An 18,351-nucleotide genomic window follows, 5' to 3' on the forward strand; every position below is an offset into this window, starting at 1 on the left:
ATTAATTTTTAAATTATCGGAAATTGAAGGAGTATGTGCATAGGGAGATGACGATTTAAATAAAAATCAAATCATCAAACCAATTTAGTTATTATTCATTGTAAGCAAAAAATTAACATAACCTTTACGTCAAAATAAACAATAGTTTTTCATGCGCCCGTAAAATTGGAATAGTAAAGTCTCGATCATCTCTAACCATCCATTGGGTGTGCATCGACAGATTATAGTCCAAATTATGACTCTACCATTTCTTTCAGATCTTGCAGAAGTAATGTCAGTAATGCAGGCACCTCCAGCCCCTGGAACTCCAAAAAAGACAGACGACAAATCATTCTTTGATGTATGTGGATATTAATTAATGGCAGTTATGTAAACTTTCAATTTTTAGTTACGTACGTCAAGACGCACATATAACTTCTGCGCGGCCGACGTCATTTCTGCACAAGAGTGGATAGAAAAACTTCAGGCTTGCCTTCAATAAAGCTGTAATCCAAAGCTCCTTTTAGTCATAATGTTTTATATCAGTTGACAATAAATGTTATTTGTTTGTAAAAAAATATGTTAGTTTATTGAATTATTGAGCGAGCATTATGTACGCAAAAAAAAACAAGTTATTTCGCTTAACACGCGCTTGCTCAATAAATAATAAAAGTAGGACTAAGTTACCTAAATATAAATATGCAAAATATGGATCTCTAACGTTTAATGCTGCAGTTTTATGTATGCAAATTTTTATACTGTCGTCCCTATTTAATCAAAACTTTCCAACTTTTGTTCTTTGTAAAGCCGAGTGGCATATGTTTCCTGTTGTAAGTTGTGTTTAGATATTTCTATAAATGTTTTGTAAATTAGTGATATACTTTTATTATGCAGACTTAACTTGCTTTTGCTATTGATCCTATAATTAACACTAAGCAATGCTGTGCTTTTGTACCATGGAAAATGCAGGGCATCTACGACGTGATTCCAAAGTCGGTTGGATGCTCTTTAAATTTGTGTACTAGCTACGATGTGCATGTTTCCATTGACAGCACATTTCTTCCAAATGCACAGTATAAGCTGCTCTGCCTCTTCCAACAAATGGCAAAAGCAAGATGTGATGCCAAGGCTCTCTTTTCCTTGTTAACTATTTTTATTATTATACCTGTCAGTATCACTGCATATCACAAAGTTTTCTTGTATTTTTGATAGTCAGGGAATACACTTTTTTCTTTAATTACCAAAATTACATCAGATTTACCATTTACAATGTGAACAAACAAAATATAGTCATATCAAGTTTTATTTTCTTTACTTGTAAATAATGTTTTCTCTCACAGTCAGAGAACTGCCAAGTCAGACTTGATGTAAGATCATAGAAATATACTTTTAAAGTAACCTCCTCTTTTTATACAGGTTGCACGATTACTTTAATTGCCAGTTGGTTATTGTCGATGAATCCTTGCGTGAATAAGTCTTCAATCAAAGTAAATTCGGTATACCCGAATCCTCTCGGATTTAAATCTTGCACTGGTCTTTTGAACGCTTCCAGTTCGGGTCTAGTCATCATGGTCTCTCGCATGTTGTGAAACGACTCTCTAAAATTAAGATTAGAACCAGTTTTTAACGGCGAAATACTCACAGTGGGTGGACGATAGTTACTGAAATTCGCCCACTAAATGGCCAGTCTAAGCTGTTGTCGTGATCGGTTTTCATCATATGAATTAGAATAGCTATGGAGTTTGGGTCTTTTGGTGATAGGTTGAAACGTATACACAGTCTGCAAGTTTAATTAACGAACTTGGTTACAATTGTCTGTCACTTACTTGTACCCATTCGGTGACGTATAAAAGCCAGAACTGTAGTGCATGAGTTGGTGGTTAACCCGCATTTGGTTAATTTTATTTTTAAAATCCGTAATATGCCATAAATAGCAACCATTGCAATATCGCAATGACAATTTGGACATAGCCAAATTATTTGCAGCAATTTGTTCCGACATATTTGCAATTATTATGTCTTGTTCTCTGGTCTTTTGTTCGAGCACAACAATTTTTTCGTATAGTGATCTGTGGACAGATTCCAGACCATTGCCGTTTCAACTGAAGTATATTACCTTAGCAAGTTATGAACAGATTCATTAGAATTTGAGGAATTTTGCATTGATCCATTCGCGTCGTTTTTTGATGGAGGGTCCCAAAAGTTCGCCTGCTCTGCTATAGCTGCGGTGCTTGAAGATGCAGAGTTACTTAATATAAGTTTCGAATATGCTTGAGATATTAGCTAAAACAAATCCCATAATCAATATACAGAATGTTTATTTTATTTGGTCCAGAACTATAGAAGTTATGAGGTTGGTTAAATTAGCAATCAATTTCTATTTTACAAAACTATTTTAATGAGAAGGGAAAAAAATTTTTGCAACCAGTGGTTCACAAACTGTGGATACTACTTACTACTTTGTTATTTTAAATGGAGCTATATTTCTTTTATTTTCTTATCGGCAGAGAATTTTATTCTGAATTTAGTGATATAGGTAATATTTATATACTCTTAGATAACAACTTTTATGAGAAAAATGCATTTATATTAGTTTTATTTTAAATTGACAAAATTAACGAATATGTGATAAACAATTACTTAGAAACAAAAACCCAACAAATACATAAATAAAAAATACTAAAAGACGGGGCAAGCCGTTAATACTAATCCACTGATTCGGGAACATATCATTTAAATATTGCATTACTCTTTGCTCATTGTGGGCAGGTACACCGTCTTGTTGATAATATAAATCTCTTACAACATTTAAGGGGACCTCACCTAGCATATTTGCCAACGTGTCTCTCAAAAATTGTAAGCACTGATCACCCGTGAGCATACCTTCATACATATAATAAAATATTTTATCTTTCAAAATAGCACACGAAATGTTAACACTACATTTTCTGTGAAATCGTTTCTCACGCACAATTATAGGGTTCTTGGTACTCCAATAATGATTATTTTTTGTATTAAACATGCCATTATTTGAAAAATTTTATTAATCTGTCCAGATAATAAATTTTAAAGTCTCTTCCTTCGTTTAACAAAAAATCACAAAACTCAAGGCATCTTGCATGGTCTCCAAGACATAAAAAGGTATTTTTTCTTGCTGTACACTTCGTAAATATCCAAATTTTCATTATTTTCTATTAAATTGAGCTAGTATTAACACAACAATAATAATTCAATTGACAGTTGTAAACCCCATAAATAGAGCTATTTGTTTCTGAATCTGAATCCATATTCCACTTGTTTCCTCCATGGCACACTTAAGTTTTTTCATTAAAATACAAATTGTTTGCTAATTTATCCGACCTCATACCTAGCTCTTATAGTTCTCGAGCAATAGTGGACAAAATAAAATGAATACTCGATATATGTATAACTCTTCCGTTACTGACAAACACAAACTACTGGGCGTAGCAAGCTGAAACTTGGGGATTGTAAGGGAGCACTAAGAGAGGATTTCTTGAAATTCATAGGGAACGGGAGACTTGAACATTTGGAAGGAATATTAGAAGGTGTTAAGGTGTACACTCGGGTATACATCACAGCACAATATTAAGATTCAAAGCATATTTGGGAATTTTTTTACCTGAATAAATATTTACCATCAAGTGTTTTTGAGTTTCTTGCTCCATATGCCTTTGTTGTTCGGGTTCATCTTCAAATTTAGCATCACAACCGAAAATGACAAAGTTACACCTTAACTTCTCGTTCTCTGGTAATTTAGGAAGTCCATATTTACAGTGTGTTAGATGTATCTCTACATCCAAAGGGGATAAATCTTCCAGACAACCTCGCACGACGTTAGGGCACTTTAAGCGCTGCTGCGAAATTTCTCTTCTGGTGAAATTATCTGGGAATATATCGTGATCTTTATCTAAAGGTTTGTTATCAACCGGACAGGCATTTTCTCTTCTAAAAAGAAAGTGATGAAATGCGTGTAACGGGTCGCGAATACGTACTCCAACCAGGATTGTATGCATTTACGGCAAAATCTGTGACCGCATGATGTTTGCATGGGATCCCGTAGCCATGCCAAACAAATGGGACATTCGAAGCGAGCCTCAGGAGCTTGTAATGGATCTGTTTCAGCTATTGAACTCTCCTGGGCCATATTCACGATGGGATCACTTAATTCTAATTTAGCAGCCATTGCTTTAAGAAACGCACACCCAAAGAAATGTCCTTGGCACCTGCTAAGTGACTACTGACCAGCATTTCGTACAAGAATGTTAAGTGAATCACATTAATAAATTCAATAATTTGTAGGTAGTGGGGTTGCTCAGGTACGTTATGAATTTAAATTAAAGTTGGAAAGCTCGGATCATTAAAAAAAACACCAATTTCCATGTTGCCTGATTGCTTTTTTTATAAGAAAAATATCGAATCAACTGTCAGGATTTCCTAGAACCAGGTGGCGGCTTCAGCGAAGTGAAGTGAGACACAGACAAAAACATCTGGCTGTCAATCTTTCAGAGCCAGAGCCACAGTGAAAAAAACTTTTTTGCTAAAACATAACCCATGTGATTTACTTAACTTAAAAAGAATTTTATTTATTTTATTGAAATGGCCGAAGCCACCGATTTTAGCATTTTCAAATCTGTATTCTTTTACTCCATATTAATTTTATTGCTACCAGTAGTCGCATTTTTCGTTAGTAAATTAATTGTATTCGATGGTAAGTAGGTCTAATTTTTGAAAGCCATGGGAACAAGGTGCACATTGTTTTTAGCCATGTTCAGCAAATCGGACACAGCGAGTAATGTTACATCTGCAATAATTGCGGTCGTTGTACTGCACGGCGCATTAGGATTGTTCATATACAAAGCCTATTCCGATCCAGAAAAGGGTCGGGAGAAGAAAGATGACAAGATCGATTAGTTATCTACAATGATTATATACTGTTCATAGTGTTAAGTGTGTTAAGGATAAGGATTTTGTTTACGTAGTATGTATGTAATATATTTGGTGGTAATAAATTTGCATGTATTACTATGACATCTTTCAATTCTGTACAAAAAATGCTGTCTTCGTTAGTTGTACTTGTATTAGTCCGGGAAATATAAAAATGGGCCATTTCCTGTAAAACAAGGAGTAGTTCCACTTTCTTCTGCATGTCATGGAGGGTCATCTGGTGATTATGAATTTTTCACATTCCCACCCCTTGTGCTTCCCTGGTACCACCCCTAAAATCCAGACATACTTTATAATTAAGTCGTATGAGAAAATATGCTCTTTACATTAACTGATCTGGCACACCTTTGTCTGACAAAGGATTGAAGATTGCGCTTTTGGCACGGCATCCATTGTTAACTTGAATCATAGTAATCAGATCAGATCTCCAATGCTCTAGATTAGACAAAAAAGGTGCCTTTAAAATAATAGCAGACAGGTAAAAAATTTGATTACTCGCTTATCAGTGAAATGCTCATGGTTGAGAAGATACTGCTTTATCTTGGTATCTATATAGGTACATGACTATACCTATATAGTGGTGTAAATTTTGGATATTTACGATAGCCCTCCTGTGACCTAAATAAATAACATGTTAGACCAACCAGTCCATCAAAGAGTGCAATTGAGTGCCATCTCTTACCACCAATTTGTCTAGGAATACAGTAGAGAAGATGACTCATATGGTTAGATTATTAGATACAAATTACGTGCTTCAATTGTTTCAAGGAAATAGCCCATTTCAGTGTCTTCTGTATGTTTTCCGACGTGCATCTAAATAACTGACGACCAAAAATGAATTGCTGCGCCTTGGGAAATTGAGTATGATTTACCATGTAAACAAAAATTCCAAGTGACTCGACAGCAACTCATTTTTGATCGCATAGTATGTTAGGCTGAAATGCCACTTCTGTACCAAAGGCCGAATTAGTTCCTCCCTACCACATTGAAGGTGCAAAATTACATCCTGAAGGACAATTGAAAAATACTTTGCTTGTGTGTGTTCTAAACATTGCTATAATCCTTTTGGACTTTTAGAATATACTGCTTTTTGACGTCGGCGCTAACTTATCTGGTTTGTCTTGACACAAGATCGATCACTTTGTGGGATATGGTAGTTAGCTTAAAATGATGTCACAAGTGCATTATACGCCAGAATAAGGAATGTGATTCCTGGTTATTACAAGGAACATTTTTTAGGCAAAAGACAAACAGTGAGAAAGTCATTTTTATTACATAATTCTAGATTCTTTTACAATTATTCATGTTGACAGATGTATCAAAAGTCTAAAATTAATAAATTTTAAGTAACAATTAAGAGGGATCTACTCTTTGTTTGTATATAAAAAATATTGAACAATTTTGTTAACATCATCTCAGAATGAGGCAAAATTAATAAACAATTTTCTGAGAATTCTTCCTTTAGATAGACAACTATAGTCACACCTAATGCAACATCCATCTACGAATTTTAATTGAATATATTAAAAAAATGTAAGATTATTTATTGTCGGAAGCATAAGAACATAACACTTATACTCTTGATTATCTTATGCGATTTTTAAATTCAATAATATTGTATATTTAATAATATAGTATAATATACTTTCAAAACTTCATTTCTAATTGCACTAATCGAACTGGACAAACTATTGCGAAAGCACCATATTACATTAATCAGTCCTTTTGGTAATTTAATTTCATTACTGTTTTATTTTACTAACATTTTGGCAACACAACGAAATTAAATGTACCACTTCAATAATTTGAAGATACACCTAACAGCTTCATATCTACCAACAGTTAATCAGAAGTGTAATTTTGATACAAAATTTCACCGTACAGCAGATACTAGCTCAATGCTCACCATTACCAAATAAATATATTAATCCTACTGTTCTTTGTCTAAAAAAGAGTTGCCCAAGTTTTTTTTCTCCAAAAATTCCAACTAAATAAATTACTAAAATAAAATGCAAATGATAACATTCTGAAATAAATGCAAATAATACTAACTTAATTTCGGAAGCTTGCGCGAAAGTACCTACTGGCAACTCCCATTAATGCCTAGTTTTCCAAACTATCATTAAATACATGATTAGTGAATCATTCAACTAAAAGAAATCACGAATTTAAGAAAAAATAAGTGAGAATTACACTATCAGCATGACTATGGTTTAGACACCCTATTCTTAAATACATCACAGAATTTTTACAAGAAATCGAAACTTTGGAGATCATAAGGTAAATCTAAAAAACCATGCGTGTTACGAATGTGAAATGATATGTGATAAATTATTTTTTTAAAGTAATTTAAGAAAGGTCATCACATGAGTTTTAAGCGTATATATACATTTGCTTACAAGGAACTGCTCGAATCTCCGGGGAAATGTAACAAGTTTTCGCCACTATATGAGGGGGACGGCGAAGCACGACTTGCTGAACTGAAACTGCTTGTTGAACTTAAATCTTCGGTGTCGCGGTAAATACATTCCACTGCCTGTTCTCCTCCTGAAAGTTAAAGTTTGGAATGTAACAAATTTTTCTGAAGCATCCTATATGTATATGATTTTTCAAGACAATGGTGCTTCAGCTTTTTTTGGTCCATGTCCACTCAATCTCGATGTGGCATTCGTGTGAAAATGGAAACTGTGTAAACATCCAATAAAGGAAAGCACTTTTGACGTTAAATTGAATTATTTTGAGTCCTTCACGTGTACACACGCTCAACGGGGAATGCCCCGAGTCTCATCACACGGTAGAGCTGAAGGTTTCAGTGAATTCAATCCCTTCATATATCAGATACCCTTGACTACAAGACACGCCTTGTAATGCTCCACTGAACCCTGAGTTTAATGTTGGTCAGTCTAAACTTTATTATTTCATTATTTTTAGTAAGAAAGTGTGTTTGCTAAGTACTCAGACTGGCGTCCAAAAGTAATTGGAAAAAAGAACACTACATGGGACAGATAAAATGGAAAAGACACTACTCGAGTATCTATATGTAGGCTATTAATAATAAACAATGCAGTTTTTGGTTTTTTTAATTATTCTACAAATGTTAAAATTTTGGTTAACGCTAGCCTAATGTGTTCCAAACTAGAAAGATGATATAATTACAATGACTCCTTATAAATAGTATGAATATATAACGTTACAATCTTTTTTTTAAACAATGATAAGATATACAGGCATTTTCTACACTAAAACTACTTAAAATTAAATTAAAATTATAAAAAGTTCGAGTCGCTTTTGGGTTTTATTACTTACGATTTACTAAAAAAATAGAATTTCTCTACTTACGTATAATATTGTAATTTTCTCACCAATGAAATAAAGTGGAGACTGATAAACATAACGTAATTGCCTAGATGTTAGTCATAAGATAATCTTTCAAAAAATCCTTGAATAGTTTGCAAAATTTACAAGCAACACTCCATTAATTTTTGTTTTGGTACTTTTATAAATTTTTTTTGCGATATAAGCATGATAGTGATGAAAATTAAAGTTAATGTGTTTGAGTTAAGTAGGTATATTAGATAGTAGATGCACACCAGCAAAATAAGTAATTCTGAAATTGTCTACAACGTGAATTTGTACTAATAGCAAATTTATGGCTGATATGTTATTGAAAATTATTATTAGTGGTTTGTAATTAATGCAAAACAATGATCCTACACATAATTTTATAAGACAAAAAGTGGCTGTAACATAATCACTGGGATAATCAACAATCACAAAATAGTTTCACCTACGCCACTTTCTTATCAAATCGAAGGAATTGAGATAACAATGTACATCTATTTCGATTATAAACAATAATGATCAATTAAAGTTGAAGTAGAAAACAGACACCAATCCAATCACAGGGTATGTAGCCAAAACTACAGACTACAGACCTTCTGCTTGGGATTGGGCAACTTAAAATCGTCACAGTTCCTAAAAGTATAATATGAACACATTTTTTTTTATTTCTAAATTATAAAAATTAACAACGAACTCGTGAATGCCCTAAACTTAAATACTGAATTAAGTCTTATCGTTTTTTCTTTTTTGATTTTTTTTTAATACTTTTATCAGAAGCCGACGTATCCTTCATGATCACCGGTTGACAGCTATCTTCTTCTGTATCCATCGCGACTACCTTACTGATGGAATCGTCGCTTTCTGTTGCCTCATTTTGCGAACTGTTCTCATCGGATTTGCTTTCTTGTTTTGGATCTTCTGTGTCTTTATACACTCGTTCAGGTTGTAGTACGTCTGAATTGCACATATCCTCGTTCGGATCGATCTCGAAAAGTAGCTGTTTTGCTGCAGTGGAATATGACTTTTTTGGCAAGTCTTCTTGTGCAACTTCTTCAATTTTCTCAGAGGTAGGTAGGTCTAGAATGGGGGGTGGCAATTCTAATTCCGCCGGTTTAGACGATACAATGCTGCTCCAACTCTTCTTCGCCGGGACTGTAATATCTGCAAAGGCTTCAACCTCCTTCTCCAATTCTTTCGACTTACTTAGTCTAACGCCCAACTTCGCCTTGGGTTTCCTAACTTTTTTCGTAGAACTTTTTTCTTCCTCTGAAGACAACGTAACCTCCTCTATTTCTCGATTTTGTTTCCCTGTCTTAGGAATTTTGTTTTCTTTTTGCAAATCCATGACATCCGTCGAAACTTCAGCATTTTCTGATTTGACGTCTTCAAATTTTTCTTCCTTTACCGAGTCACTTTTATTAAATATTGGAGAGAAGGTAAACTTTTCATGTTCATTGCTGTCATCGTACAGCTTTGGCTTGATTGGAATAGGAAAGTTGAATGTAGTAACACTATCGACAAGGTCAGGTGTAGAGATCAACGTTTTTAAATCCGGCATACCTTGAGAATCTCCATTGTGTAGAATAGGATCTAAATTGTGTTTTGTATTTGACTCTACAACTTTCTCTTTCTCGCAACTTCTGTCTCTTAGTTTAGATTTGGATTTCTTCTTCTGAGTTATTATCACATCTACGGTTTTTTCTACTTTAACCTCGTTTTGACTAGCATTTTTATGTTCTAATCTATTATTTTTCACCGGAATTTTATTTAAGTCCGTTTCAACTTTTGCTTTTAAACAACTAAGGCTCATTTTTTTGGTTTGTTTATCACTGTCTTTATTTTCTAACATACACTTATTTGATATGGATTTGTTCGCGTGTAGCGTTTTAGTTTCATTGAACAAATGAGACTTTGGTGCAACCACTCGTCTAAATAAAGCTTCATCACAATTTTCATGAATCACAGCGTCTTCCACATCTTCAACTACAGGATCATCGTCTGAGTGAATTGTGACCACGGTTCCTAACGGATTTACTACTTTGGCAACACTGGCGGTATGCGGTTTCATTGACACAATCACGCAACGTCCACCTGAACAGAAAGAGCCAATGGCAGGAATTACTGATACAAACACTACGGTGCAAGAATAAACAAGACACATGCCATCATGCAACTAAATTCACAAAACGCAAAAGAAAAGAAGCATACTCTATTAATGGTTTATACGTTAGATATTAGATGGTAAGAGATTTGGTTAGATTGCACACCAGAATATGTTAACGAATTAGGTCAGTTTCCCTGCCTTTGGCTTTTCTGATTGAAACCAAATAATTATCTATTATTAATAAAAAATGTAATTGCATTCACAATAAATAATCACTTCACAAAACCTATTTTCTGAAACTTGCTTCATCTACAAGGAATTAATACACGCGCTTTCCCGATTTGTAAAATTCTGACTGCAAACGCTGTAAAATTAGGCGTACATGTAAACTTAAATTTGAAATTTTTTGGAAATTCATAAACATTCGGAAAGCTAACAAAGTTAGAAATTTACAAAAATTTGAGAAATTCGGACAAAATCCAACAAGTTTTCACAAGACATCATTTGTTTTGCACTTTGGTTCTGCGTTTGCGCTTGGGAGCACTCAACTTTTGTTCTGCCTTTTGCTTTTATTAAAAGAATCAGTACCTTGGGTAATTCGTTCTGACTTGAGATACACATGTTCTCCTCACATTTATTAGACTACTTGCCAAAAATTAAACAAGTCACACTGTTCTGATGTGTACTCTTAAGAAGTGTGACAGAAAAAATATTTTTTCCTTTAATATTTATTATTAAACATCCGTATATTATTGCATTTTTATTTATTCTGGTGAGGTCTTTACGTGTAAATACAAAATGATTATTTATCGTTCATTTCGTTATTAATTTTGCTTTGTTAAACCATTTAAGTGGCAGGTCTGTTTTAATTTATGGGCACTTTTATTACTTTTGTTACAGGGATGATTTAATTTATTAGCGATAAGAATGCGTTTAAAGGGGCAAAAACTGAGTTTTCGTAAAAAAAATGTTATTGGAGCTTAAAAATTTAGATTCGTAACCTAAGGAGGGACAAGAAAGGAATGTGTAGTGGGCTGTTGTGTTGCTGTATCCGGTAACTGGAGGAAAGTTCAAAGTTTGGAAGGTAGGAGAGTGATTTTAAATACTGAAGTTGGTGTTAGAAAGTTTAAAAGGCGCGCGATTTGCGCTAAAAGTTGTGGCAAGTTTGTCTGTTTAGTGTATGCAAAGTTGTTTTTCGTAACGCTTATGTGGGGTGTGTAAACGAACTTTGTCTGTGTTAATTCATGTAAATCGTGTGTTTATTCGAACCCTTTAACGATCCAGATAGATGTATCATGCTTAATTATGATCAAAATATAAAATTCATTTGATGGTTTTTTTAATTTTTCCATGCATCTCATTGGTTCTGAATATTTCTAATTTTTGTGTATACCTAACTTTATGGTATTACGCTCCAGAAAGACAGTTGATTTCCATTCAATTAAAAAGCAATCCCTGAAGAACTTTTTAGTGATTTACGAGCAAACATTTACATTTTTTATGGATGTAGATTCACCTCGCTATCACTACAAGGGTCATATGTTTATCATCGCTTATCATCTCTCAGAGTCCGCTTTGGACATAAACCTGTTCTGTGCATTCGGATATGCAACATCTTCGATGGCTAATGGGGAGAATCTTTTAGCATCTGTTATTAAAAACAGATACAACCACAATTGCAGGTAGTGGAGCTTCAACCATCCAAAAACGACAAACGCAGCTCCAGTGCTGAAGAAAAGAGTAAGAAGAAAATTCGATGGTCAATGTCAACTACAGCTAATGCTGGCACTAGTGAAGCAAGGTCTGAAAGTCCATGACTGGCCAAAAGTAAGAAATTTGCATACCTAAGAACATTAACACGAGGCGCATATTAAGGCCCATGTGACGTAACATGAACCAAACCAGGAAAAAATACCAGATACAACGGGGCCCCAAAAGCAGGAAAACAAATTAATCTTCTAACATAAAGAAAGAGGCATATTAAACCGCCTGCAGCTTTTTAAATAAAGAATATTCTGTGCAAGTTCAACGTTTTCGTAAGTAGCTTAGCTTAACAAATTGTGCTCAATAACGTTAAGGAAAGTGTGATTAAATTTAAAATAAGCGACGCACCTCACCACAAGAGATAATTACAAAACGCTTACCTGTCTCTCTAACGCCCGGCGACTCCAGCATAGCGTCCGCGAGATCCTCTTTAAGTTGCAGCTCTCCCGCCCCGCCTACTTCCTCCGATAAGCGCTGATATGTATCTAAAAGTTTAGGCGACTGCTCGCAACTGCTAGTCGATCCTGATTCGATCAGAATGGGATACGCAGTGCTAACGGGCATATTTACAGGTTTAGAGCGATTTACGTCGACTCCTTGAACTTCGCTTAAAGACAGTGGCGAGCTGAAACAGGTTCAGGTCATTGGGCAATAGGCGCAAAGGTGAAGTTTTACAAACCCGTTTGCTGTATAAGTTTTGAAGGTAAACTGTGGTCCCATCCATAAACGCCGGTGAGGTCCGGCATGAGTAACAATTTCAACCTGAGATAACCATCGATCATCCGAATGATTTGATGGGGTCGTTTTGTATGCTGGTAAATCTTGAGGTAGTAAGTTTAAATTTTCCGGAGTTATGGGAAGTGGTACGTCATTTAAATGAAGTTGCCTTTGCAAAACCCATTGAGCTTTCGCTTGTACTGCTAATTCGATTGGCGTTTCGTCGCACACTTTTTCTTTCGGCACAGAAGTGATGTGGTGAGGATCCAAGTCGTACTGTAGAAGCGTTCCATGACAAGACATAATAAAAAGGGACTCTACTGGTTTTATTTGCTTTTTCGTCGTAACTGTATCGTGTGAATTTCCCGTATTATCAAACCAGGCCCGCGCAGGCGCAAAGCAACAACAAAGCCTAATTGCGATTTGAATATTGTCTTCGGATGAAGAATTAAGTCTTGGGCGACCTACAAGATACAATCATAACTGTCGTTTAATTGCATAAAGTAACAACATAATTTATTCACATAAACTATGCTATACACTAATTTTCTAATTGAAAGCTAATAATAATAGGAAGCATTTGTTAAATATAAACTTGTTGCAAACACCACTTACAACACTGTTAAAATAAAGTTATAATAATTATGTAACGAGTAATTACCTGCATGTGAACGTTGAGGTAAATTTCCTCCAGGTGGTATAAACAGAGGTTGTCTAATTTGAGCTAAGGGATGTACGACTGTGGGATGAGGATATGGAGGTAATCTTGGATTATTGAACGGAATATTGGTATTCACAGGAGCTTCGAATAATGAAATGGGACTATTTGATCTGCCTTCAACAGGTAATCCCGCCGACCTATGGAAACGTGACATTCTATTAACCACATGCGGTGTAGCGTGTGTGCGAACACCGACATTTCCTCCGTACGGAGTTATGGGAAACACATGTGTTGTACCTCTTAGAGTAGACACTCCCACCCAACGTGAGTCGGGCGAAAAACACATATCTTGAACTCTTGCAGTTGTATCACCCCGGTGTAAAATGTAGAGATGATGAACGGCCGCCAAGGCTGGACCACCGGGATGTGGATGAATACGAAACAGATGAAAATCGTGACCCCTTTTATCGGCAGTAAGCAGTAACAACCCACTAGGGTCGAATGCCAAACAAACTATTGCTTCTGTATGTGCAGCAAAATGCGCTATCACCCCATCAGTCAGAAGAGTTTTATCATCTGTTGCTCGATTCTGTTAATACACAAAATATAAATTTCATCTTGTATTTAACTCATTTACCTCAATATCTAATACAGTAACTACACCCTTTTGCAAAACATCAGTTCCATTGTTTCCAATAATTAACGTGTTGCCAGGCGACGACCCAGCCTTAAACTGTGGATTACCTGTCAAACTACTCGCAACCGTTTCTCCCAACTCACGCAGTCCTTTACCTAAAGATTTTGCGGCGTGCAAAACCGTCGCCGTATAACTCTAAAATTAAGCGACAGTAACATTATGACTACCGTTTGCGGACAATGAGCACCTGCACACCTTCACCTTCGTTTCCTCCACTGCTCCTCTTATTCGAAATTAGTTTCCTCTCCGCGTACGCCATCCATCGAGTGCCCAGAGCTATAGGATTCTGATAAAGTCCCGGACTTAAGAAACACGTAGTTACGGTTAACCGATCTTCCAATGTCAGCGAATCGAATACTGCAATCCTTTCCGAGAAGGTGACCACAACTGAATTGCGATTGGCTAGTACGTCCAAAATGGGATTTTTAAATTTGATAACTTTCACCTAAAATTTAATCAATTATTATACTTATAGCCAAGTCAATGTAAGTAAAATTTAAAAAAATCTTAGTTTTGAAATTTGCCCAAAATGCTCTTTGGACCTTCCTCTTGAACATACCCAAAAACCCCATATGTGGGGCCATTTTGAATTTTAGGGCCTGATTTTTCGGTATTTACTCAATATCTCAAAAACTATCAACTTTTTCATTATATAGATGTATAAACCGGCGCCCGAACATGAGACGTTTGCTTTCCAACACCTTGGTCCGCACCTCATCTCAAAACTCTACCAACTAGGACAGGAAGCATGAAAACCCCGGATTTAGGGATTATAAACCCGAACATATCAACTGAATTTGATAAAAAATATTCTCTAAAGAAATAAAACAACCAATTAATTTTTTTAAATAAAACAAGGCGTACTCTATCACGAAACAAAATCTTTAACTGTTAGGAATCAACAACGGCTTATCTACATTTTTAAATTCTTTAAATGAAGTAATAATATACTTTTTTAAAAAAATAAAATACAAGTTATAAGAGCTAATAACAATAATTTTTAAATGAAACAAAAATTTGGTCTTTTAGTAAAATAAAATGTTTAGGGAACTACTTTTCAGATCTTCGGTATTTATCTGTCTTTCCAATAGGCTTTAGAATAGCTTCTTTACTTAAAAGAAATTTATAAAAATCTACACAATTATAATCTTTAAAATTGTACTTTATTTTTATCACTGACGAGACTGTTTCAATATTCAATAAATTCCTTTATTTTGTCCACTGTTGTGCCACTAGTGAAAATACTGTTTCAGCGTTGTCATTATGAGCAGGAATGCAAAACTAGTAGCGTCCCAACGAACGAGCGGACGGACGGACGGCCAAGTGGGCACAATAGCGCATTTTTTTTTGTGGAAATGCGTTTAAAAGTAGTGCGCAATTTTCAATAACTCTGAGTACCTATAAATGAGCATTCGGTGTTTTAAAAATTGTTACCAAAACTGATTTGCGCTTGAAAGCTTATCTTGTTGGTTTAAATTTTGACAGAAAGATTTTTAATTCACCCACTCAGTACCTCAAAACCCGGTGTACCATTGAACATCCGCCCGGACGCTCCGCGGACGCCCCCTAAACTAGGACAAATCCGGGGAAATTCGGACGGATGGCAACCCTATCCGCACCCTGTCTGGCATGAGCCAAATGTAATGTTTAATATAGTGCGGCAGAGTTCACAGTGTGGATCGGTTCCAGCGCTTACAACACTTCATTCCACCCCCATTCCTTTGCATTCAGGGGGTTCCCCACTCACAACTGGATCTGGTGGTTAACCCTCTAGCATGCCGCATCAGCTGCGTGACTACACCTTTAATGGGTAGGAAAGAAGTGAGCGCTGAAACCACGCAAGTCGGAAGGCGTTAATGCTACAAAAACTTTTTATAAGTACGTTTTTTGTAGGAAATGTAGTGACATAATGGGGAAAAAATTGGATAATGAGGAAAAACCGAAAAAAAGAACCTAAAATTCAAAATGGCAGACTGAATTTAGTTTCCAAAATTTCATTTTTGTGACTGTTAGAACTGATTTTGTGACACATCTTTATTTGCAAAATGAAAGACCACCGTTTTTTCAATTGAAAACAGGAGGATGGAAGAGCTGGCACTTATCTCGTTTTATTGATCCACTGCATAATGAAGAAAGAAAGTAGCCCACACAAATCAGTACAATCATATTAAACATTTTTTTTAGACATGGAAGGTTCCAGTTGTCATTGCACTGGCTTAGCCCACCATATCATTAGTAAGATGAGCAGCACAAACAAAGCCCAAAACAGTACAACATTTTAAAATAAAAAAACAATTCCAGAAATAAGATCATTTTCACCATGCTTTTGTTCACTTAGTAGGAATTTAAAGTGAACATGAAACAGTTACCCATACTGTTGCTTAATAATTAGTAATATGGTTTTCATGTACCCTTAATTTCATCCACTTAAACTACTTTGCTTTACAAAGGACTTTTGCTAACGAGCAAGATTAAGGTTGATGTCCTATATTAACACTACCTACCTCTTGGAAATCTTGTGACAACTTTTTTTATGAATTGTAGCGGCTATTATCATGAATTTGCTTAATTCATTTTATATATTTAAGGGCTGGTCTTTTATGTTTCAATCAAACTTATCTGACAATTAATTTCCATAGAAATAAATTTATTTGTTTAATTGTAACAGACTTTGCCAGAATAATCCCGTAGAAATTAAACATCAGCTTATGAATTTATGTAGGCAACACACAATACAATGTATTAGCTACATTGGCTTTTTTATTTTAGAACAATGAATAAATCTCAGTGTTTTTATTTAATGTGTTGTCTACACAACTCCCAAGAGGCTCTCTCTGACAACAAGAGAAGTTTACAATATCCAAAATAGGGCATGCCTTCATAAAAAAGGACTAAAGCTGAAACTGATTCAACTCGCACGATTAACTAAAATATAAGTCTCTGCAGAAAAGTGCCAAATCATACAAGCATGGCTTCAAATCTGATACGCTGTATTATAATATAGTTGCTTCAAATTTTCATCCTTTTTCCTTCTATTACAGCAACCTACCTGTTCTCCAGTTTTAAGTGATAAAAAATTTAAAGCACAATGTTGAGGACCCGGAGTTGTCGTATCACATAGAGCCATTAATGGCCTTTTTAAAGTGTACATGTCTTCCTGCGCGGTACATCTTCCAATCAACGGCGTGGGAAGAAATTGCAACACCTTCACAGATCCGTGTCTCCATGATAACAGTTCCACGGCTTCGCCGTTAGCAGGAATCGCCCATACCTTTCGTTTAAACGGATAAAGCATGTCGACCAACACACCGACTTACCTGAACACCCGTAGAGTAGCCCAAAATTAAAATTAAGGCAGACGGTATAACTTTATCGCCCTCCGCATTTTCCGAAACTATCTCCCGATCCAACTGTTGAAATTTGACCCATTGAATTTGATCCTTTGTATCACAGGGTGCGTTGTATGTCGCTACTTCATTAATAAAACCTGCCACGCTGTCTAAAATTGTCGGATCTGTCACTTGCTGCGGCGAAATCGTACTAGTGCCATGGGGTGTCCTTATTTTTGAGCGTGACCGCCTCGGTGATCCGGCAGACATGTTTATTAAGCATACAAATCTAGTGGTTTATGCCTATAAATAAAAAAATTGTCGTCATTTTTATTATGAGTGAAATAAACAAAAGAAACTCAGGTGTTGTGACAGAATCTTTGTAAATAACACAATTGACAACATTTCAAGTTGCAAGGATTATGGAAATGTAAAAAATTCGAAAAAGTTATATAAATATGTCCAAATAGAGGGTGTGGAACTTAAAATAGCAAATTTTGAAGGACAAAGGAGGATGGTATTGTAAGCTATTGACAGCTGCTGAAAATCATCAAGTCTATGCAGATTAACACCAGCTGACAATTTCCGATAATAAAAACGGAAACTTACTAAAATTTTTCTTAAAAATCTAACATTTTACTTTGAAAACTGCGTCGCCGTTTCAGTGTCAAATACCAAACAAATCATGACGTCATTTTCTGTTTGTTGTACTAGAAACTGCAGATTGATAAACACAATATTGCGACACAATAACGTTTAAGTTTTAGTACTATTACCAATAATTGTTAAAACA

The 18,351-nt window shown here is 35.3% G+C and overlaps 3 protein-coding genes across 3 annotated transcripts; 1 reads left to right on the forward strand and 2 right to left on the reverse strand.

The window, feature by feature from the left end:
* Positions 1-1,199: 1,199 nt before the first annotated feature.
* On the reverse strand, positions 1,200-4,447 carry LOC116168474 (TNF receptor-associated factor 6-like). The gene is made up of 6 exons (XM_031484333.1): positions 3,993-4,447; positions 3,636-3,945; positions 2,096-2,262; positions 1,806-2,048; positions 1,622-1,759; positions 1,200-1,577 (listed from the first exon to the last, which is right to left on the reverse strand). Exons 1-6 carry the CDS (start codon positions 4,181-4,183, stop codon positions 1,388-1,390), a joined length of 1,239 nt encoding a protein of 412 aa, XP_031340193.1. The 5' UTR covers positions 4,184-4,447; the 3' UTR covers positions 1,200-1,387.
* LOC116168475 (vacuolar ATPase assembly integral membrane protein VMA21 homolog) lies at positions 4,445-5,028 on the forward strand (the record flags this gene model as incomplete). The annotated part of the gene is given in 2 exon segments (XM_031484335.1): positions 4,445-4,708; positions 4,763-5,028. Coding segments are annotated over 2 exon segments (261 nt in total). The 3' UTR covers positions 4,912-5,028.
* A 2,535-nt stretch (positions 5,029-7,563) lies between these two features.
* Positions 7,564-18,275, reverse strand: LOC116169866 (breast carcinoma-amplified sequence 3 homolog). Its single transcript, XM_031486048.1, has 9 exons — positions 18,168-18,275; positions 17,547-17,861; positions 17,279-17,500; positions 14,417-14,674; positions 14,170-14,364; positions 13,533-14,121; positions 12,834-13,335; positions 12,535-12,779; positions 7,564-10,377 (listed from the first exon to the last, which is right to left on the reverse strand). The coding sequence occupies exons 2-9, from the start codon at positions 17,826-17,828 to the stop codon at positions 9,017-9,019; spliced, it is 3,654 nt and encodes a 1,217-aa protein (XP_031341908.1). The 5' UTR covers positions 17,829-17,861; positions 18,168-18,275; the 3' UTR covers positions 7,564-9,016.
* Positions 18,276-18,351: the final 76 nt, after the last annotated feature.

Source organism: Photinus pyralis, unplaced genomic scaffold (assembly GCF_008802855.1).
Source record: "Photinus pyralis isolate 1611_PpyrPB1 unplaced genomic scaffold, Ppyr1.3 Ppyr1.4_LG4, whole genome shotgun sequence".
Classification (NCBI taxonomy): domain Eukaryota; kingdom Metazoa; phylum Arthropoda; class Insecta; order Coleoptera; family Lampyridae; genus Photinus; species Photinus pyralis.